Source organism: Chanos chanos, chromosome 5, assembly GCF_902362185.1.
Source record: "Chanos chanos chromosome 5, fChaCha1.1, whole genome shotgun sequence".
Lineage (NCBI taxonomy): Eukaryota > Metazoa > Chordata > Actinopteri > Gonorynchiformes > Chanidae > Chanos > Chanos chanos.
The window spans coordinates 40,092,211-40,115,132 of NC_044499.1; the positions used below are offsets into that span (position 1 = coordinate 40,092,211).

General features: G+C 41.5%; 1 protein-coding gene across 1 annotated transcript in view; it reads right to left on the reverse strand.

The window, feature by feature from the left end:
• Positions 1-4,973: 4,973 nt before the first annotated feature.
• The window catches only part of kcnh4b (potassium voltage-gated channel, subfamily H (eag-related), member 4b), a 31,078-nt gene continuing 13,129 nt past the window's right edge, over positions 4,974-22,922 (reverse strand). The window contains exons 5-18 of the mRNA XM_030773602.1: positions 15,942-16,182; positions 15,527-15,684; positions 15,116-15,323; positions 13,470-13,664; positions 13,049-13,248; positions 12,465-12,714; positions 11,883-12,097; positions 10,068-10,106; positions 8,557-8,963; positions 8,143-8,252; positions 7,271-7,347; positions 5,959-6,253; positions 5,212-5,818; positions 4,974-5,172 (exon numbers count right to left, since the gene is read on the reverse strand). Coding sequence (XP_030629462.1) covers positions 4,974-5,172; positions 5,212-5,818; positions 5,959-6,253; positions 7,271-7,347; positions 8,143-8,252; positions 8,557-8,963; positions 10,068-10,106; positions 11,883-12,097; positions 12,465-12,714; positions 13,049-13,248; positions 13,470-13,664; positions 15,116-15,323; positions 15,527-15,684; positions 15,942-16,182 — 3,201 coding nt within the window. The remainder of the gene's footprint in view (positions 5,173-5,211; positions 5,819-5,958; positions 6,254-7,270; positions 7,348-8,142; positions 8,253-8,556; positions 8,964-10,067; positions 10,107-11,882; positions 12,098-12,464; positions 12,715-13,048; positions 13,249-13,469; positions 13,665-15,115; positions 15,324-15,526; positions 15,685-15,941; positions 16,183-22,922) is intronic.

Here is a 22,922-nt window from a genome sequence, read left to right on the forward strand (position 1 = left end):
TCTGTAGTTTTCCATTGTGCAATTATTACTGCAGAAACAGCAACAGCAAAGAACTGTATCCATATACCTCAGCATAGCATTGCATGCTCTACTTAGAAATTAAGTCCCATACTGTAACACTGTAAACCAGATACCTTTGTTTTACTGGATGAAATTTAACATATTTTTGTGTAACTTATTACATTCAGAGGTAGACTCATTTATTTTGGTCTCACTTTGTATTATATATTGATCTGTGGTCATTAGAATAAGACTGCTTGACACAGTTAGGACATAGACAACCTTTCACCTTCCCTGACCTTAACTGTGAGCCAGGTGAACCATCGTGTTTCATTAAATTTCATTCCATTACTTTATAAGGCACTTTCATTAAGTTGCCAATGATTCAGAGAGTGCAAGTGAGCCGGCAGGTGCGGCACACTGATACATGCATAGGTATTAGATAACAAATACACACACCATACGGTGTATATCTATCCCACTGAACCCTGTCAACCTCAAACACACACACACGCTCACATTCCATGTCTCTCCAGGGAGCCCCTGTGTACGCTTACTCCTGTATGAGTTTGATTTCACACAATACTAATGTGGAAAGTGACAGCTGGTGGAGGAGTGGAGCAAGGGAACATAATCCACGGAAAGATAACAGATCCTCTATCGACCTCCAGCGACAGTCATGAACATCTGAGTGATGAAAAGGGGGAGACTGGGAGGTAAAGGAGTGAAAGGGCAAAAAAGTTGAAATGGTCAGGTGTTACCACTGACATAACGTCTGACAGACGGCGGGTGTGCGTGTGTGTGTGTCTGTGTGTGTGTGTGTGAACTACACAGCCGTGTAAATAACACGTAGGACATGTAAGAATGCACTCAAAGTCTTTCTCAAAGTGTGTTAAGCCTTACACACATCTAAGTCATATGAAGAGAAACTATTGCTTTTCTGCATTCGCGTGAAGAAACTTGATTGTTTATGGTAGCTCAGCAAATCAGAGACAGCAAAAAAAAAAAAAAGTGTTGCTGTGATCACAAAGATGGATGAAGGTGTGACCTGAGATCAAAAAGAATGTGTAGATATGAGAGCAGTGCAAATATATAGCAATTACTTATAAACACTCATATATACCTAAACTGTGAAAAGATTAAACATCTGCATACATTACATTAACTCTATGTGTGTCTGTGGGGGAGTGGGGGTTGGCATGGGTAAGATTTCTCATCACGCAGATCTATTTAAAACAGAATTTACGAAGATAAAATGCTGTTGTTGGCTCAGGGGGTGAATGCAGGCTGTTTAAGTGGGGTCATCCTCTATTAAAATCAGTTAAATCATGCAAATACATCTCTTCTTTTAAATCTCTCTCTCTCTCTCTCTCATGCTGTCACTCTCGCTCAGTGTCTACTTATTTACTAGACGAAGACACATGATTAAATATCAAAGTAAGTGTTTTATTGTAACCATTATTATTTTTACCAATGCTCAAACAACATGCTCAAAATCAGAATAGATGTGTAATGGGAATAAAGATTGTTCATGCAAATCGATCTGAAATCAGTTGAATTGTTTTCAGTTGATATGTATCATACACTAACATTATTAAGAGCTCCAGACCTTTCTCCAAAAAAAAAACAACCCAAACAAACAAACAAACAAAAAAAACGCAATACCATACTGGTTTCTTTGTCAAGGTAATATACAAGCAATGCTACATTTCCAAACAGAGTTGTGAAAACGAACCAGAGATTTCCTCCAATTAAGCCACTGAGACATGACATATAACCCCTCAGTTTTACCCCTCTGTGGAGTCCAGGGAGATGATTTTAAGAGATCACCATGTACAGTACCAACAGACTGAAAGGCAACCATCAGTATTCGTATTACAGAAAAGCAACCATCATCATTAATATTACAGAGATCCTATCTTTGTTCTTTCCAGAGACACTGTTGATTAGACATCTGAATGTCCTGGAAGGGTCGATCGTTGTTGCAAATGAACCAAAGTCAAAATCTTACTGTAATTATACATGCTTTAAAATCTTCTATTTTAATCCAATCAGCATGCATTTTGTTACAACTTGTAAGCCTTCTTGAACGCTGTTGGCCAAGTCTCTACTCAAAGTGATCACTACATTAGAGCTCTAAACATTGGCTTGATCCAAAAGAACCTAATATGTAAATTAAAAAATGAAGAAGTGCAATTTCTTGTGAAATTTAGAATATTTTATCTCAATAAGCTGTCAGTATATTATCCTACTAAATACTCAAATGCAAATGGGGGAGGGGGGCACTTAAATAATATGAAATGCTTTATATTTGTATGAACATTCAGTGTTTCACAAATCACCACTCACAAGTTGTCAAATCACTTAATAGATTAGATATTAAGACAATGTCTTTCTTGGAGCCTTTAAGAACAGGGTTGTCAGACCCTGGTCCTTCAGGGCCCCAGCGTCTGCAGGTATTTGCTTGAACCATGAACCACACCACATGATTTCACTAATTATCTCACCTCCAGCTCACAGGAAGGTAGGTGCATGGTTATGTAATGCATGGTTAAACCAAATACCTGTAGAGACTACAGCCCTATAAGACTCGAGTCTCACATCGGTGGTAAGAATATATCCATGATTTCCAGAATTCTCCCACATCCAGAGTGCCTTCATCTTCTTAGATTTGCATGTATTTGTTTCACACTAAATATAATGTAGTTATGTTTCGTGTTAACTTCACCTTTGATAAAAAAAAAAAAAAAACTTTTGTTTTTTAGAAAAATGATGTGTGGGAATGTGGCCTTTCTCCCTCTATCAGTATGACAGACAGATTCTGATAAAGTATTTGACCATGCAGCTGGATCAGACTTCACAACTTTTTTTTCTCTTCTCAATCTTTTTCAGATTTAGAGTTATAGACTTACAGGCTTTGAAAAGAATTTTGAGAACATTGAACAGATGACTGCCATGGTAGGTTAATGTTTACAGCTTGATGAACAGACTACATCTTCAGACATTATCATCATTTGGTTAGGTCATTTCAGTGGGATTATAATCTGAACTGGAAGACTTTTGAACATTTTTTCAATTATTTGGAAAGTTCAAATGGGGACGAATCTGTTTAACAAGGGGAGTTATATCCTACTGTTTCTATTACAATGCAAACTTCATACCATCTTATATAATATCTATCTTTATAATAAAGTCAGAAGGGGTTTGTATGTGCTTTTGAAGAGGAGGATGTTACATAATGCCCAGTCCTCCGTGGAGACAGTTTAGCTGTCACTCTTTCAAAGCAGCAGCAGGATGGCCTATTCATTTCTGAAGCTCTCTATCAATCATTCATGTGTCATTCATGTGTGCAGTGTAGACATTTGTACAAACACACAACTGTCCCCCCCGTCAGACTGTGTACCAGAGTTTTGGTAGGTATTGTCCTAGCGCTAAGTGAAAGTGAATTCGCCTACCAGTTTGAAAGAGGACAATGTATTCAATGTTTTTGTGCCTGTTTAGAATGCAGATGATACATGGCTAAACAATGCATGGAACCTACAAATTACCCATGCAAATTTAAGTTAGGTCAGGTTTTGACTTCAGTGCATAGTGGTCTAATTATCTTTTTTTCTTTTTCTTTTTTGGCAAAAGTAATTTTTGCTTGATTCTGTTGTTAGCCCCAAAGAAGTCTTTTTCATGAATATGTCTGCAATAGCTGAACCCTCATTATACTGAGGGTTCTGATGCAACTTCTTTTAAAGGGTCCAGAAAGTGCATCTGTTGAAGGGGTTTGCCGTTTTTGTGCTCTGCTAGGTTCTGATATGTTGATCATACAAATGCAAAGTAATGACCTATAATTTCATTTGCAGTGACATCAGAAACATAACTGTGATGATAAGAAGGTACTTTTGGGCTTATTCCACAATCTCTAAATAGGAATTATGAGTGTCAGACAAGATTCATAACAAATGTAGACCAAAACAAAACATTAAACCACCATATGACATGGCATTAATATGGTAATGTGGTATTAATGTAGTTAGATTTAATGAAAGAGCTTGCGTTTATATGTTTGTTAATTTTGAGAGGCAGTTTAGATGAATTTTGGTTTTGTCAACTATAAAAATCCATACAATACCTTTACAAGAGTACGTCGCAATTTTATAATCACCTCTTCTTAAAATTCTCAAACATTCAAAATATACAGTGTCATAAAAACACACTACGGGAATCAATCCTATGTATTGCATCATTATGTATTTCAATCCTTTGGACCAAAGGATCCAAATCACACATGCTGGTCAGTCTACAAGTTACATTAGACTGGCTTTTGTTCGAGATGACTGCCTTACCCCTTTGTGACCTTTTCTTGTACAGGTTCTCCTCGCCCTCGACTTCAGCAGCACATTTTACCACAAAAATAAACTAGCATTTGGAGTTGCAGAATTCTGGCCTTTTTTTCCTTTTTGGAATGTTAACACATTTCAGCTGGATACATTTTCCTTAGGAAAAAGAATTAGTGAATTTACCATGCAAGGAGGTAAGATAAATACAGAAAAGAATTTTGTTTTCTCTCTGATATAGTCCTATAGGTTGTCGAATAGTTATATCGGTGATGCTCTTATTAAAATGCCTTGGATCTTAATGAATGGAGAGCAATTAAACACTTAAAACTAAAGCAGATTTGTGATATCAAAGGCTGGTTGCTTTGTGGTATACTATGTTGTGATAAAAACAAATCATAGTAATACACAATTGACATGCGTCTTGCATAGAAGAGTCGTACAGTAGTTCGCATAAACAGTAAACAGGAAGAACACCTGATCCCAAAAAGATGGAAACCAAAGCAAACATCACTCATCAACTGCAAAACAATCACTGCAAATAGTAATTGAGGATGTCGAGTCTGTCAGCAGAGTTCATGTCTAAAGCCCACATTGTGACACCATGTCAAGTTATGTTAAAAACCCAATGACACTAAATTTAGAGATTTAGTCCATTAGGTCCAGGCACCAGGAGGGTTCTGAGCCTTGGGTTTGGGTCACAATGCTGGACCTCCGGGAGATGGGCTCTGATGTTTCGCTGTCCCGGCTCTCTGTGGATCCCTGCTCTGTCAGTAGGCACTCTCGGCTGGTGTGGCCCACTCCTGTTAGGTCCCCCAGAGGGAGGTCTACCCTGGGTCCGTCCAGCCTGAGAGACCCTGAGCCTAGAGAGGTAACAGAAGGCTGCCTGGGAAAGCTTAGAGGAGGTGGGGATGTGGAAAAATCACCGCTGTCTTTGTCCTCATCCAATAGGTTGGATGTGTCTGAGATGTGGCTGTCTCCACACGGGACAGTAGCATTGAGGTCAAGCACATTAATAGCTTGCGAGGAAGGTTCTGTCGGCAAGTAAAGGTGTGGATATGTACTTGGTGCAATTAGAAGTGAGTGTGTGGATGTAGGTGCACTTGAAAGCAAATGTGTGTAGTCAGTGCTGTGGGGAGGCAACATACACAAACTGGGCTGGGACTGGCTGATACTGGCTACGACTCCCTCACGAGTACCGTGAACTCCAGGGGATGAACGCAGATCCTCACTGTCGTGCCCTGGAGCTGTTCCTTGAAGGCCTTGGCTGATGCTGAGAAGGGAGGAGCCAGTGAGGGAATGTTGATGACTGGTATAGTAAGAGGTGGTGGAAGTGTTGATGGAGGCTGGACAGGAGCTGTGCGCTGACCCAGAGCCCCAGGCACCTGAGCCAGGCTCAGGGCTGCAAGACACCACTGGAGACTGAGGCAGATCTGACTGAGGGAAAGGTCCTTGTCCTTCTACTTTGTGAGTCATCCCTGTCCCTCCAGCACCTGAAAACCAGACCGATAGGTTTGCACCTGTAAACAATACTTTTTTGCCTATGCGCAATTCATTGTATATAGAATCATTTAAGGTAGAATACTTAACCTATTGTGTGATAGTAAACATCAGTGTCAGATGGTTTGCATACCGTGGGCTCCACCAAAGCTCCATACACTGGCTCCAAGATGGCTGAGGTTCTCTGAGGTGGTGGTGGACTCTTGGTGTAGCTGGTGGCTGTGAGCCTCTTGGTGCGGGTGCATGTGGGAGCCCATGCTGTAAGCCATGGCGGTGCTCATGGCTGGATTGGCCAGCATATGGACTCCGTAGGGGTAGGAGGACAAGGAGGCTGTGTAATGTTGTACAGCTACTTGTGCCTGCAGGAGGTGCATCATGTGATGCAGATCCTTAGCTAACTGAGACACCTCCTGGTTCAGGTTGCTCATCTGAAATAGGGAACAGAAGGAGCAGGGACCATGATTAATCAAGTCTTTTTTCAACAATCCAATATGTCTAGACAGTGGCCTGGATAGTGTCAATCAACATCCAAATCAAACTGAGGTTTTCCCTATTGGAAAGTTTCTTATACTCTTGACTTTTGACAGCATGGTTAGTAAAGTTGTTTTTTGAGAAAACTCACATTATGAATGACCTTTTGCAGTAACAGTATACAAGGACAAACACAGAGTATATCCTCTGTTTTTGGCGTTTTTTTTCCTGGTTTTAATTAGTGAAACATATATACATAACAGATACTGAATTACAGCATCATATAATCTGTCCTCCGTGGTGTATCTGTTATGTGATGAAGTAACCAGCCTCTCTAATGGCTACTCTGTCATCCATTCATCCTAAGGAGGTAGCACAACAGAGTTAGCAAAGAACAGATTTATTGCACAAAGCAGTACAGTGCGCAGTGCATGTGACATCCATTTCTGAAAATTATGTAAGGCAAGGCCTGTTTTTATACCAGAAACAAATCCCTCAAGAGGAAAGAGGGATGAGGAGAGGGATGGCAAGTGACACAAATAGGAGGAAAAGATGGCCAAGGAGAGAATGGTGGAAGGAGGGAGGGTTTGGGGAGAAGAGATGTGAGCACCTTTTTGGCAGATAGTCTTGTCAGCACTTCCTCAGTTTTATCTGCATTGCAGAAGTACCCCCTGCGTTTTAATTAATGCGATATTAAAGCTAAGCTACCTGTGCCCATCTGTGAGTAGTTGTGTATGTGTGTGTGAGAGGTGATAATGTTAATTAATGCCCCCCATGAGAAAACCTACCTTTTCCTATCTGCACGACATAGAAGTGTCATCGCTGTACATTTAACATTTAATTTTACGCAGCACCATTTAAAAATGTGGAGCTGCAATCATGCTAATACTGCTTTTGTGTAACAGAGATAATGTGTGTGTGTGTGTGTGTGTGTGTGTGTGTGTGTGTGTGTGTGTGCATGCGTGCCTGTGTACCTTCTTGTTGAGGTGGCTGATACTCTCTCTCACTTCCTCTGTTTCCTGGAGCAATGTTGCATTCATCTGAGTAGAATCTGATAGTGGAATGAATAGCAGTCTTAGAGACACAGAACAATTAGGAGCGAACCTACTTGTGGTAAAGTTGTGGAAGCTTCAGGGGAATAGCTCCCCTGTCTGCCTGTGGTCGTTTTCTCATGTAGTGTTGTGTGACATTGCCTGTCTCTGTCTCGGTTCACCTCTGTAACCTGTGGACGTTCTCTCAGGAGGCCTGACTTCCAGCTGGCACCTGAGCCCTCCTTCATCGCCCTGACTGCTGTTCTCAATGTCACCTCCTGCTTCGCTTACCTCCTGCACTGAGAGGAACTCTCTTATCATTTGCCTGACCTTTCACAGGGCTTCTGCTGCCCTCCAACAAGGGGTTATAAAAGACTCTAATGCGACCTAAAGGATTCTGTTTCGCACAGTGGTTCTAGTCATAACTGTGGTTTTAGATGATTTTTTTTGTTGTTAAGCACATCACAGCTGACAGTTAAAAAGTATACACGTAATAAGCACAAATATTGACCATCTAGGTACTGGACATTACACAATGAAATAGATTGTGAATACATAGAGACCTACAGAAATACACATCATACCCAACTACAATAGACTGGTACATACACCCAAAGTAACGTTAACTAGCCGGTTGTCTCAAGTAACCATATTTTGACACACATTTTTTTAGTTTTTATATCTCACTATACAAGCTATGAATCATGGGTTCTTTTCTTGATCATCAGCTTCATCTAAGGTTAAGTTCTCTCCTAACAAATGATCAAAAGTTTTGCCAGCATCACACAACCGCCTTCATCAGCCACAGATCTGACCTCTTTGTTTCACTTCTCTCTTACCTTCTGCTGATCCTTTAGCTTTGGTCCTGTTCTGCTCCACATTAAAGTGAAACACATGGTCATTGTCCTCAATGCCGTCAACGACCCTGGTAGGGATAGGAGAGTTTTTGAAAAATCACAGTGCCTCTGAGGGGGAAAGAACACTAAGTGTAATTATATCATTACTGAAAAGTACAAATAGAAACTGAAGAAGTGACAGTAAAAATAAATAAATAAATAAATAAAATACTGTTTGTTCAGTTGTCCAATTTCAATTAATGTGTTATTAAAGCTAAGCTACCTGTCCCCATCTGTGAGTAGTTGTGTATGTGTGTGTGAGAGGTGATAATGTTAATTAATGTCAATAATATACTGTTTGTTTACTTATCCAACTTAGGTTCAGTCTCATACCTTGGGCTGAGATCAGGTGGTCCAAAGCAGTTCACGGTGGGGATGAGAAGTTTGGTGGGCTTCCGTAGACTGCCACCTGCCTCAGACTGTGGGTTATGTGCAGGTGTGCTGGATGAGGGGGGTTGGGGGTGGAGGTCCGTTTTGGACTTCTGTTTGGGAGATGGGCTTTGACCCCTGCCCCTGACAGGTGACCGACAGTGTCGAAGGGCATTAAACTGCCGGAGTTCATCTCCCAAAAGGTTCCCCAGGGATGTGCGACGAACAGGGCTACTCAGGTTCGGTAATAGAAGGTTTCGACGCGACCGCATGGTCGGAGATGGATGGGAGTAGTCATCTGGATCATCACCTGTTTCCACTATGGAGGAAAGTTTGCCCTCTACTGATGCATTGGTATCTGAGCGATTGTGCTGGAATGAGAGAGGAAAATAGAGGTTTAGGTTACGTTAAAATGGGTTCACTTTTTGTCTATAGAGGATATATAGATGAGTCTAGGTTACATCAAGCACTGCTGGCCAATGCTTCTGCGTCATTGCAACAAAGTGATTTGAGACGATGAAATTGAAAAATGAGTTATAATTAAAAGCAGGAGCAGCAATGCAGGTCATGACTGAGAGTATGGTATTTCAGTCTTATTGTTCCTGTTCCCAGGGGAACTGCTTTGCGGCAGTCACTGTATAAAAAAAACCCTCTTTGTGTAAAGAGCTCCAAAAGGTCGATTTGACGGGATAAAATGAACTTCAGTGTGACTATGGAAGTGTGACCTGGTAGAAATAGTTTTGTTCTACGGGAGTTGCATGAAACCAAACACGGAGAGTTTAAAAAGCTAGTGAGAAACGAGAGCAATTTTGATTGCACAGAAAGCTTTACATTTGTAAATATCCGAAAAGGCTGGACATAGAGGATTGGACTCAAAAACTGGACCCAGTTCTTTTGGCTGACTTTACAAACATAATGCAATCGAGTAGAAGAAAAATGAAAGATGTACATTGTCGAAACTGTTCTCGGCTTGGACTCTTCCTCTCTGGTTTAAAAAAAGCGATTGACCCAGTTTCCCAGCTGGCCCCGGGGGAGAGAGATCACCGCACAACACTATTGAGAGCTCCTGCTCATAATGAGTTTCCACCTTAAGGGGGAAGTCCTGCCGTTAGCCCCCTAGGAGGAAGGCCAGTCGAAACCATCGCATAAAATGAGCCTCTTGATTCTTTACTGCAGCCAAGGAACAGAGGTCCATGTCAAACACTGATAAATCACAAGAACTGACTTCTGTTATGGAACATGTGAAAAGAACTTTGGAGAGGATATTTAGAGCAGATTGTTGGATGGAAAGATCGTTATGGACTGTTGCAGAGAGTATATCAGTGTTTTGGTCTGAAATGTTTCAATGCCCCTTCCTGTTTTGATTTTGGCTAAAACGGTCTGTAAAGCTAAAGGCTTTTGAGCCTGAGAACAACACAATGACCGATCCAATCACTAGATAATAGGAATGCAAGGCCTAATTGTACCATACTTACATGAGGAAATCTGGGTGACCTTGAGAATCTCGTAAGACCCTAGAAAGACGTAAAGATAGACCAAGAGATCACCACCAGATTTATCACTGGATTTAATGACATAAAGCACAGATAGACCAGGAGATCACCACCAGATTTATCACTGGATTTAATGACATAAAGCACAGATAGACCAGGAGATCACCACCAGATTTATCACTGGATTTAATGACATAAAGCACAGATAGACTAGGAGATCACCACCAGATTTATCACTGGATTTATCACAAGATTTAATGCATCACTGTGGCCTTTTTTTTACAAAACTCATTTTACATAAACACTTTTTTTCTTGCTTTTCTTTGTCATTATTTTAATTTCCTTGGGCTGAATGAGTGGGTAATTGCCACTTGCATACGCAGCGGCTGAAAGCTAGTTCTTGTTATAAATTGTTACAATTTTTTCTCTCTCTGGTTCTGTCTGGGTCTTGCATGAATAAAAAGGATGAGGTCTACTTTTGAGTGCAACGGGGAGAAATTACAGGCAAATTTAGACTGAGGGTTTGTTGTAATTATTGTCTGAAACGGTAATGCAGACAGAACCGTTGGATATAGCTCAGGTACTCACTTGCTCATACCCTTACAATAACAACAGGAATTGTTCCAAACAGCTTGTGCATTATACAGCATTAAAAAAAACATATTATGAGAGTCAGTTGATGCTTAATAGGTCTGTATGGATGTATCTACTGCATTATTGGTGAAATGCAACTGGACAAGTTTCAGAAAAGGCAGTATGTTTTTCCTGAGGTAATTGCTGAGCAGAGCAAAATTTATAATTGTAGACTATGTCCAGTTCATTGGGAATTAAATGATGACGGCATTAAGAGAACAACAGAAAAGCTGTTTCCTTGTTTGAAACAAAAGAAAACTTTTGACTGGTGCTTGCAATTTTCTAATTGTAGAATATTCTGATTGTAAATATTACTACATAATTAATAATAATACTATGATTATTCCCTGCATATGTTCTTTTCCATTGCATACTGTATAGGGTTGCCCTTGCAATGTGGATAATGTTGTAATCATGCTGCTTTATTAGAAATAATTACAGAGAATACAACACAAATGTACCTCATCTTTAGCCTGTTATCTCTGTTGTCTAAGCGGGATCGAGGAATAAATAGAATTGGATTAGAAACTGTTGGATTGAAATGTGTGTGTGTGTTTGTGTGTGTGTGTGTGTGTGTGTGTGGGAAAGAGCGAGAGAGCGAGAGGCTGTAATAAGAGGTAGTGAAGCATTCAGTAGTACCAGGCCCTGCCAGCTGGGTGAAGAGAGATGTGTCTCACACACAAGGTCACACTTACTGTCTTACAGTGACGACGACCGACAGTAATGTGCTGTAAGTCCTTTTGTACTAAATGAATTTTAATGTTGTTTTCTCTCACTGTGGTTCATCTACTGTGAACTGCTAGCATAGACATATTAGCAGTGATGACACAGACAACTATGAAAACTCTTAATTAGTAGCCTCTCTAATTTTAATGAAAACAATATTTATGTAGCTATTACTCTTTCTGATTCACAGGAATTTGTACAGTAAAGCAACTCAGTAGGATGTTTGGAATTTTGCAGGAATTGATGGCTACGTTTTAAAATGTTAACACTGGTATCATCTTCAGGAAACAATAGGATTATATATGGGACAAACTACTGTAATTTGAAAGTTTTTCAGAGTTTTTCAGAGTTTTTCATGGACTTGTCCTAAGGTTAGAACACAAAGGTAAAAACATGAAACTGGTGAAATGTCCCTTTAAGAGTGTATGCTCAGCTCACCTCAGCTTCGCTGCCTTCTCTGAGGTTGTAGGTGAGGTTATGATGGATGTCTGCTGTGAAGACACTGGCATACTCAGGATAAAGCTCTAGGACTTCTCTTAAAGCTCTCACACTGATGTACTGCAGATCACAGTAGGTTAGTGCCTTCACATCTGCATTCGTTTTGATCACATGATCCTGCCCCGGAAGATCAGAGCCAATCAGATCACCCTTCCCTGCAAGGTCAACAGCAGCTTGTCATGCAAATGATCTGGGAAGACTTTACTCAAAACTACAATATTTATGAAGGGAGGGCAGTGAAACAATTAAGCAATTTGTATGTGTTTTAATCTCAGCCTTGTACTATGGTAATTCCTATATGATGACTTGTGTGACACTGTAAATGCAATGTAATTACTCAATAACAAGACTAAAATAAAATATAGCCATTATGTTGTAATAAGGCATGTGCACTTTTGATCACAGGGGTATTCAGAACCCATCTCTAAATATAAACCATGGTACTTAAATAACCTATTAAAGTACATAAATCAACACACAAACAAGGATATAAATAGAAGCAAATTGAAAAAAAGAACGTACCCAGAATGGCCAACACCATGCTGTCCTTTAGAACCTCCAGAGATCCAGAGCAGACAAAATAGTTGGCGTGCAGAGCGTCTCCCTGGCGTATGAGGTACTCACCAGGGGCGCAGAAGGAGGTTTTGATGTGCAGGGAGAGAGAGCGAAGACACCCCCTGCTTGCTCCTTCAAACAGGGGTAACTGCAGAATGTCCTTATTCAGGTGCATGGCTATATCAGCACGTAACTCATCTGGGAAGTCATGCAAGAGCTGACAAGGAGGAGGAGAGGTAAAATGTCAAAGGAGGACAAGAGAAGAACAAAAACAAAAGGGAAAGAGAAGTAAGAAATTCATGATATATCAGCCCCGTGTACATATAGACTATGTCACATTCATGAAACACATCGAGAAATATGTCAGGCAAGAAATGCAGTTTTTCCATGAATTACTTTAAGATGGATTTATAAATAAATGCATGAATCTGTGCCTTCATATTTCTGAAACTCATATCTTGATGCCCTTGTTTTATTTTTTTTTATTACTATTATTATTATTGTTATTATTTTCTCTTTTTGGATAAGACACAGGGCTCTCTCTCTCTCACCTCATTGGCATCAATACCATTGTTGACAGACCAGGTGGTTTGAAAATACTCAAGCATGCGCTGCTTCAGCTGCTGAGGCAGCCGGTGAACGCGGATGAAGTCTTTGAGGTCCTTCATGCGCGTGTGGTAGAGAGAGCGGCGTGAATACATACGCTGGATAATGGCTGTAACATTTCCAAACACCACTGCATGCATCAGCGCTGCAAAAAGAAAAACAACTACATCAGATTAGAGAGAGACACACAATATTAAAACCAATTAAACCACCCAAAAAATCTGAACATTTTATCAGATCAGTGGGATGGTGGAGCATGCATTCATTGAGACGGTTTCGTTTTCCCTTGACACGGGTAGTGTTTTTTTGAAGAAACTGTCAGTAAACATGTTGTGCTTGGAAAATATGATTTTGTGTTAAACACACCCCCGATGAGCATGGTACATATGGAGAAGATCTTTTCAGCGTCTGTGTTGGCGCAGACGTTGCCGAAGCCCACGCTCGTCAGGCTGCTCAGGGTAAAGTAGAGAGAGGCGATGTATGCACTCCGCACCGAGGGGCCGCCCACCGTACGGTTAAAGTAGGGAGTCTCCAGTCGTTTCCCCAATTCATGTAACCAGCCTACAGGCATACATAGAGAGAGAGAGAGAGAGAGAGAGAGAGAGAGAGAGAGAGACAGTATAAGTATGAAAGACACAGAGAGTACTTATTTATGAACATCAAACTGAAGTCTCTCTGTAGTATGTCATGAAGTGATGAATCATTTGTTGTGAATTGGTTACAATCACCCCACAGTCCACTAAGCTTGTTATCTGTTGGTGAGTTCAGATCTTTTCACGTGACAGGAGGATTTTAACAAGCTGTTCACTTGTGTTTCTAGGACAACGAGAGAAAGGGATGGAGAATGGTAGGACAAATAAACACAGGTATAGCCACCAAACTAGTGAGTCACAGAGAGATGATTACATGTAGAGTGAAAAGGGACCAGATGAAAGACACTTTTACTCACTGACTGACAGATAGACTAGTAGAGGTTAAAATGTCCATCTGGGACCTGGCAAAATTAGGTTTAGTCCATACGGGATGAAAAATCTACATGATAGTAATTGCTAAGCCTGACTTTGTATTCCCTGTGGTGATACTGACAAGACATGCTATATGACAAAAACCTGCTCTCACTACATACTATATGACCTTCAAGCAACCTTCATTAAGATACTCAATATTCTCACCAACCTCTGCTCCAAACACACAATTCTTAGGCACCTATTGTTCTCAGGACTGTTGTACTCCATAAACGTGCACTTGTGTTGGTTTTAATCCATTCATCAAAGAAACTGTACAACACATTCAGTCATTACAGAGTAAGAGAAAAACTTTAATTGGAGCTGTCTAATTTGTGTGTGGATGTCTTGGTGTCTTTCACTGATAGGTTTCCTCAGGGAGCAGCAGAGTAAATCTATATGTGTGAGAGATGGTGATTAAAGTCATTACTTTGGGAAAAGGCACAGAGGGTTACTGCACCTGTAGGTTCATTAGTGTCACACATCACAGCTATTAGAAGGTATTAGCTGGGGAATCGTATCAGTTCCCTATTAATCTGATAGACTCCCTTATTCTCCATACAGAGCAGGATTTCTAGCTTGTATAGCAAGGTAGAAAGCTACAGAGTGAAGAAAAAGGGTTTGGTGCAGTTATATTCTCGCATTTCAGCAGATCCAGATGAAAATAAGGCACACATATGTGGCTATTTTGTACTATAGCACTGAAACTTGCATTACATGGTCTTCAAAAGAGTGTGTCTGTATAATCTGTCTCACCTTGTCCCATTTTGTTTTGAGTTATTGCTTGCTGTGAGCACTTGTGTGTGAGTGCGTGTGTGTGTGTGTGTGTGTGTGTGTGTGTGTGCGCGCATGTGTTTTTGTGTGTATGTGTGTGAGTGTATGTTTGTGCATGTTTGTGCATGCGCACGTGTGCGTGTGCATGTGTGCATGTGTGTGCGTACGTGTGTGTGTGTGTGTGCATGTGTGTGTGCGCGTGTGCGTATGGGAAGGGGAGATGGAGTGTCTCACCTATATCCCAGGTTTCGAGGTCGTTGTTCTCCATCTCCTTGCGGCCAATGATGTACCAGATGCAGGCCATCCAATGAGCAAGCAGTGCAAACATGGACATGAGGAGAGTGAGCACCATAGCACTGTACTGGGAGTAACGATCCAGTTTCTGTAGCAAACGCAGCAGACGCAGCAAACGCACCGTTTTCAACAGGTGAACCAGAGATGTCTAAAATAAAGAGACAGACACAGAGACAAAGAGAGAGAAGAGACAGGTCAAGACAGGAAAGGAGAGTGTTATGACCTCTTACTCACATACTGATGTATGAGAACCTAGTTCCTGAGTTTGAGATTAAAAGCATTTTTGGATCTTTTTTATTGTGAGCACATCTTTGTAGTGTAGTCTAACATTGTTGCCTGCTGTGTACTCACCACTGTGATGTTGAAGGCATAGAGGAGGTCAAAGGGTAAAGCTGCCACCAAGTCAACAAAGAACCAGGTAGCAGCATAGTGTATGCAGATGGACCGCGAGTCATACACTACCTGCCCTGACTGACTCACATAGGTGGTGCGGAAATTCAAGATGATATCTGAGAGGAGAAAGAGAAAGAGAAAGAGAAAGCTTACCAAATGCATAGAGAGAGAGACTACTGAATGCATGAATCACTACCTTGAGGGACAAAATAAGCCTTTCTAATTTGCATAGCCAATATAATGGGATTGTGTTAAGGTAATGACAGGGGGAAGGTTGACACTTTGTAAAGGCACTGATGAAATTCAAATGAGTGCGCTCTTCCTATCCCTTAAGTCATCCCTCCCCCTCCTAGTTGTTCCTGTTTACACAAACCTAGGATGAACAGCATCTCCACGGCGATGTCGCTGACGATGGTGCTTCTGGCTGCTGTATCCAGATCGTCGTACGGCGTGAAACACACATTGTATGGCACCGTCACCGCCACATAGAATGTAGCCAGGAGGATCATCCAATCCCACAATGCCTTGGACACACTGTAGTGAAGCAAAATGAAGCGGGACTTTTGCACGGCGGCCACCTTGTATTCTGGAAGTGACGGCTTCTCAAACATGTTCTACAGAGAGAAAGAGATGGAGAGATAGAGAGGTAGAGAAAGAGGCCGAGAGGTAGAATGTGTGAGATGGAAAGAAAGAAACAAAGAAAGAAACAAAGAAAGAAAGAAAGAAAGAGAGAAAGAGATTTATGACTCTGATGTACAGACAAAATTCACAGTCTCTTACTTGATAGTGCTTTACTACATGGTCACTGTTTAAACACATTTACGCAACTGTCTAAATTTCCTGCTTTTCGCTTATCTAAGAAACTTTGTTTTCAAGATTGTGATAGTGGGGGGGGGGGGGGGGGGGGGGGGGGGGGGGACACTTAATCAAGAATCTCTGGGAAACTTTAAAGTCACATTCATTCAAACATCCTATATGACTTTTTAATTGATTCATCTCTTAGAAAGGATACTCAATCTCTCTGCTGATGAGCATATTAACGGTTATATCCGGAGGTGAATTCAGTTTAACATATTTCATTATAGACAGCACATTCAATAAAACCTTTAATGTGGCATAGAGCTCTCACTCAGCCACCGTGTTTGACAAAAAGAGCTGAGATGAACATCTCAGATTAAAAAGGCATCAGCATTCTCCTCCAAACAACAGCCCTGAATGAGAAAGGGGGCAAATGATAGGATTATGGATAATAGAGTATTAAATTGAATTTTTCTCTTTTCTCTCTCTCTCTCTCTCTCTCTCTCTCTCTGTGCGGTATATGCTCCTTAGTGTGTGCCCTCGTGTGATTTGGTTAATGAGGCTGATTTGGATGGCCTGGCTGATTTGGGTTGGAGTGTAATTAGAGGAGTCAGCTTTGGTGATTACATTGCAATAGTGAGAAAAATGTAAAAGTCCGCAATCTGTGAAGATGTCTAAGGTTGCCGCACACAATGTAAACTTTAGACTTTAGTGCCCTCCTGGTATCAAGGGTAAGCATGGCTGAATGAAAGGTAAAACGGATTGTGAGAGACAGACAGTGACAGAGACAAAGAAAGTGAAGGGGAGAGAAAAAGAAGAGAGAGAGAAAGAAAGAGAGAGATCACACATCTCACTATCTTGTGAAAAATGTGTATTTCTCTCCCATTTTCAAACAGTCATAATAAATAGATAAATAAATAAATAAACCACAAACACCATCTATGATCTCTGACCCCTCTCTCACTTCACAATGTTTTTCCCTCTCGAACGCTGTGGCAATTTTTTGCCATGATTGGAGAGCCTGTGCGTTTTTAATTTAGCTTACATCACGGAGGTCAGGTCAAAGCCTGCTCCCCATGCCCTCCTGTCACCATGGCAATTAGTTTCAGGCAGAATAACAAACCATGTGACCCCAAATCCTCCCGCAGCCTCATCTGCTCTTTACTGTTCATTAAGCTTTACAAGCTACACACAGCTGCAACACAGTCGTTTAGACTACAGTCCCCACAATGCTCCAGGGCTAAGGGTAATCGTACCAGGTCACCCTGAACTGGCCTTGGATGGTTATAGCTTGTTATGATGGTGGTCATGCAATCAAGTGTAATGTTTGTTTTTTGCTACCATTTCATACCATATAGCACTTTGAACATAGCATTAAGAAGAAGGTTAATGTATAGGTAAGAGATCACTGAGAAACATTCGCATTGTCAGTGAAAATGTGTTTGCGCACCCTTTCTGTTTACAGTTTCAGATTGACATCTCCCGGCCTGAGACAAGCCACAACAAGCATATCTAACTGTCACACAAGAGTCTGGTATCCCCTGAATCTGAGTGACATTAGAGTGAACTTGAAACGTGCCCAGCTCTGGACCACTAATGTTTTCTCACCAGTGCCTCCAGTATGTTACTGTGGTCAGCATGTGGTGGATGGATGTCTGATCATCGACCTGAGGGCATGAATCAAAAAGCGGCAGTTCTCAGTAGCTCCAGTGTTCTCTCTACTGGTGTCATCTTTCAAATCCCCCCCAACCGCTGAAGATAAAATATGGAACATTTCTGGAATACTATTATTATTGTCATTATTATTGAAATTTTATGGGGGAAAAAAAATCGTACAGATCTGATGAATCAGTTTGTATAATACCCAAAAATCCAGATTTAGAATGTTTCAGTAATATTGGCTCTTTGGTCCAGATTATTAAAAATTCGACAAAAAAATGCACCAGACAGGACAACAGACAGGACATCAGAGAATGACATATAAAGACTGTGTATCAGGTAGACTTGGCTTTAATGCAACGTTAAAAAAACAGTGTTTGAAAGTCAGGCATAAAGAATTGCAGGACAGATTTCATCTGTCGTGATATTAGCTCTCATCAGCCGTTGTCATCAGCAGTTTGGTTATTAAACATACCCAGAGCCTGTGATGCAAAGCAAAAGGATTCAAAGACAGCCTGGATTTTCTTAAGGCACTCGTATAGCAGGTGTGCAATTCATGAAAAGAGATACGATGAGCTTTAAAGACCCAGTTAAACCCAATCCAGATCTCCTCACTGCAAGAAACATCTGTCTACTAATATTAAACCACCACACAAAATCTTCTGTTATTATACTAACAGCATTTTAGTTACCTCCCCTCCCCCCCCCTTTTTTTTTCTTGCATATAAAAGCACTGTCAAAATTCAATAGCTTTATCCACAGCTCCATTTGGATATTGGAGAAAATTTGTCTGTTCTACGTGCATTCTCTCTCTCTCTCTCTCTCCCCTGTCTCTTCACTTTCTTTTCACCATTAATTACACCAAAAAACCTGCTGCTAAAAAAAAACAGATGTGTCCATGAGCTGATGCCAAGAAAAAAAAAACATCTCTGTTTCTGTAATGGGTATCTGAGTAGAAAAAATGGTCTGAATCAGTCTCACCACTCAGGAGCAGACCCCACCCCCCAACCCCATCTCTCTCACGCTCTCTCTGTGCGGCATGGGCATGATTCATGTAAATCCCATGGCCGCGGCATAGAACCAGTTTCATGAATGTAAATACCGTGTAGCTTTAAGTGAGCAGAGATTAGAGTAAGCTGTCTCTTAGGCTTGGGAGATCTGCAGAGTAATTTCACCCAATGACACTTGTCAAAAAAAAAAAAAAACCCCATGGAAACACTTACACAGAGATCTCTTTCCCTGAAGGATGAAGAGTATTATCTGTGTGTGTTTTTCCCTCTCTGTCTTGTTTTCTCTCTTCTCTTATCTTCCACCACGATGTGTTAAAAAAAACGTACTGCGCACAAATAACCAGATCCATAATTGTTCTGTGATTCCTTTGTAAATTTTTCATTTACCCGTTTACACCCAGGTACGTACCATCCCTTACAAAATCACAGTAACTCACTCCCTCACACCTGTCTCGCTGCCACACACTTACGTCAAACAAAAAGACACCCGCATAGACAAACCACAGTAAGTCTCTCCCTGGATGTTAATATATTTTTATCACAGTTTGATGTGTAGTATGTGGTGTAGTACAGGATGTGTAAGAATCTGCGGTTGTTTTGTATGTCTGAAAGCATGAAAGATGGCATTTTGGTCTGGTTCGTGAAGTGAAACGTTTAATGGTTCGTATTTTCAGAGGGGGACATACTTAAGAATCAGCATGTAACAACTAAGAGTCAATTGCATACACCAGGTGTTCTTGCAGGAGTGATTTACACCGGATCCACTGGAGGTGAGAGTGACTTTGATGGTGACCCGGAGCGTGAGACGGCACTTAACATCTGCTGTTGGTCTCTAAACAGGGTCTGCCATCAATCTACACACTACATACTACCATGGGGAGGAGGAAGAGCGAGAGAGAGAGAGAGAGAGAGAGAGAGAGAGAGAGAGGGAGGGAAAGAGAGGGAGGGTGGTAGCTTTTTCCGGCTGAAAGATTTAATTTTTGCTCTAATAAGCCACAGCGTAATTTCTTTTTCGGTCTTTGTTAGCATTGACAGTCACACTATGAGTCACTTTTTGATATTTGTTCTCATATTTGTCTTGCACTGATTCTGGATTTCTGATGAATGCTCTGACTACTTTGGTGGTTACTCAATAAAATCAAACTTCAATCAAAAAACCATCTATAGAATGTATGAAACTAATATGAGAGAGAGAGGAGTGAGTGAGTGAGTGAGTGAGTGAATGAGTGAGTGAGTGAGTGAGTGAGTGAGGGAGAGAGTGAGGAAGTGAAGGAATGAGTGAGGGAGTGATTGAATGAGTGAGTGAGAGAGAGAGTGAATGAGAGAAGGAGGGACGGAGGAAGGGAGGGAGCAAGGGAGTGAGTGAGTGAGTGAGTGAGGGAGGGAGTGAGTGAGTGATCGAGTGAGAGAGTGAGTGAGTGAGTGAGTGAGTGAGTGAGTGAGTGAGTGAGGGAGGGAGGGAGTGAGTGAGAGAGTGAGTGAGTGAGGGAGGGAGGGAGTGAGGGAGTGAGTAAGTGAATGAGAGAGAGTGAGTGAGTGAGTGAGTGAGTGAGGGAGGAAGTGAGGGAGTGAGTAAGTGAATGAGAGAGAGAGTGAGTGAGCGAGTGAGTGAGTTAGGGAGGGAGTGAGTGAGGGAGTGAGTGAGAGAGTGAGTGAGGGAGGGAGTGAGTGAGTGAATGAGAGAGAGAGTGAGGGAGGGAGGGAGGGAGGGAGGGAGGGAGTGAGTGAGTGAGTGAGTGAGGGAGGGAGTGAGTGAGTGAGTGTGTGAGGGAGTGAGTGAGAGAGTGAGTGAGGGAGTGAGAGAGTGAGGGAGTGAGAGAGTGTGTATGAATGAATATAAGTGAGGTGAAGTCTCCAAAAGCACAGCATAAATCTAAAATGAGAGTGTTTGATTCGCAGACTGAGGTCTTAGTCAGGGAAAATAGGGCCGCAGGGCTTTGGGAATGAGCTTTGTGACAGATCAGGACTGCGGGCGGTGTGGCGCAGGGAGAAATAGGAGCGTAATAAAGTAATAGGGCTCTTTGTCACTCTCCCTGTGCACTGCCTGCAGAGAATATCAGGGTTGGATGGATGGATGGAGGTACCTGCCCTCTGGAGACATAAAGCCTTAAAATGGATTTCAGTCAAGCTATTGTCGCAGTTCACTTTCTGTGTAGTGTTTTCTGAAAAGAAACACACACGGATGCACACACAGACTCTAAATCTTTCGTTCCCTTTCCGACACACAGCACACGTTCACACATTCACAGTGGGCTTCTTAATATTATTATTCTGAATGTCAGCATGAAAGCAGCTCCCACAGCACAATCTAAATAGAGGCTTTCCAAGATACGGAAAGTATTGCACAACTGTGTGTCTTTCTTGCTTACTCTTCAATGCTCTTCCATTTTCCCATTGCCTGTTCTCTCTCTATCTCGTCTTTCTTATTTATTGACAGATTTTCTAAGTGTGGTCCAACTTCACACATCAAGTGTCACGTTAAGCATGACATGAACGCTTCGCGTTTCTGTGGGTCAAACAGCGTACAGTTCCACTGACACTTACAAAAGCAAAGCGTTTTGCCTAATGGGACTCATTAGTACATTTCTGTTAACTGTCACAGTAATGATCTCATAAGGAGACAGAACTTTACTCTCAACGACACCACATGGCTCATCTCAAAACTCACTACAAATATAGAGTTTTCATGTGGCAAGAGTGTATGTTTAGAGAGTGTATTTTCTGAACGTGTTACTGGACATATGGCCTCTTTTTAATGTGTGATGGAGGCAGTTACGAGCAGTCCGATGTGTGGTACATGCTGTAGTAATGAGTAGTAATCTGAGCTTGTTTTGCATGTGTGAAAACGTAAAAGGTGGCATTTTGCAGCTTAGGGTTTGGTCCGGTCTGACTGGCTTATAATTTCAGGGGAAGGCATATGGTTTGAGAGTCTCTACAGAAAGCCGTTACAGCATGAAACAGTGAGCGAGGGACGGTTTTGTGCAGCTGTGTGATATTCTGAAGGAGAACTGATTTTTCTGCCAACATTGTAACAGATGTAAGGCTCAGTAGGGTCTCATATCTAGAGACTGTGATATTTATTCACTGGTGTTCTAAAGGACAGGCTTTCTAATGTTTTAAAAGACATTTAAAAAAAAGCCCGTTATGGCAGTAGTGTTATGCAATGTAAGTTTATGTGATCACTGGCATTTCGAGCAGAAAGGAAGTAACTGTGGTAAGTGAGAAGCTATGTTGCAAACAGGACCATCTGTTTGCAGGTGGGATCGGAAGTGTGACCGGGGGAAGCAGCCAGACGAGGGGGCGGTGCACCTAGCCTAGCCCAAGGAGGGAGCAGGTGTGCCGGGCTGGAGAGAGCCCAATGCTCCCCTGCCTAGCCTAAAGGTGTGGTTCAAGAGCAGCAAGTGACAAGAAGGGGCATATCAGGTAGGCGGCATACAATTAAAAAATCCCCATCACCCCGTCTAAACACCTCTTGTATCAAAGGTCAGTATCAATCATTCAAGGGTTTTGCTACTAAAGGAAAGGGATCCAATGGTCTAGCAGCTATACCCCATGCAAACACTGTTGTCTTAGATACCAAATATTCAACTGTAAAAAACTGTTCTAGTCATTTAAAATGTGTACAGGATGTTTAGACAACTTGACCCCGTCATTCTCAAGCTTCTACCAGTCTGTGCACTCTGAACTTTGTGTCATCTCCTATAGGGATGGTTTCTGAGACAGCTTACAAAACCAAATGTTATATATGACCAAAAGATCAATATCAAAGTAAAATGAGACAAAGTCATATTTTCATTTGTGCCCATGGTGCCAGTCTACTGACGAGAGCATGCATATGCATATGTTAACATTGTTTATATATGTAGAGCGATATCATGAACAATAAT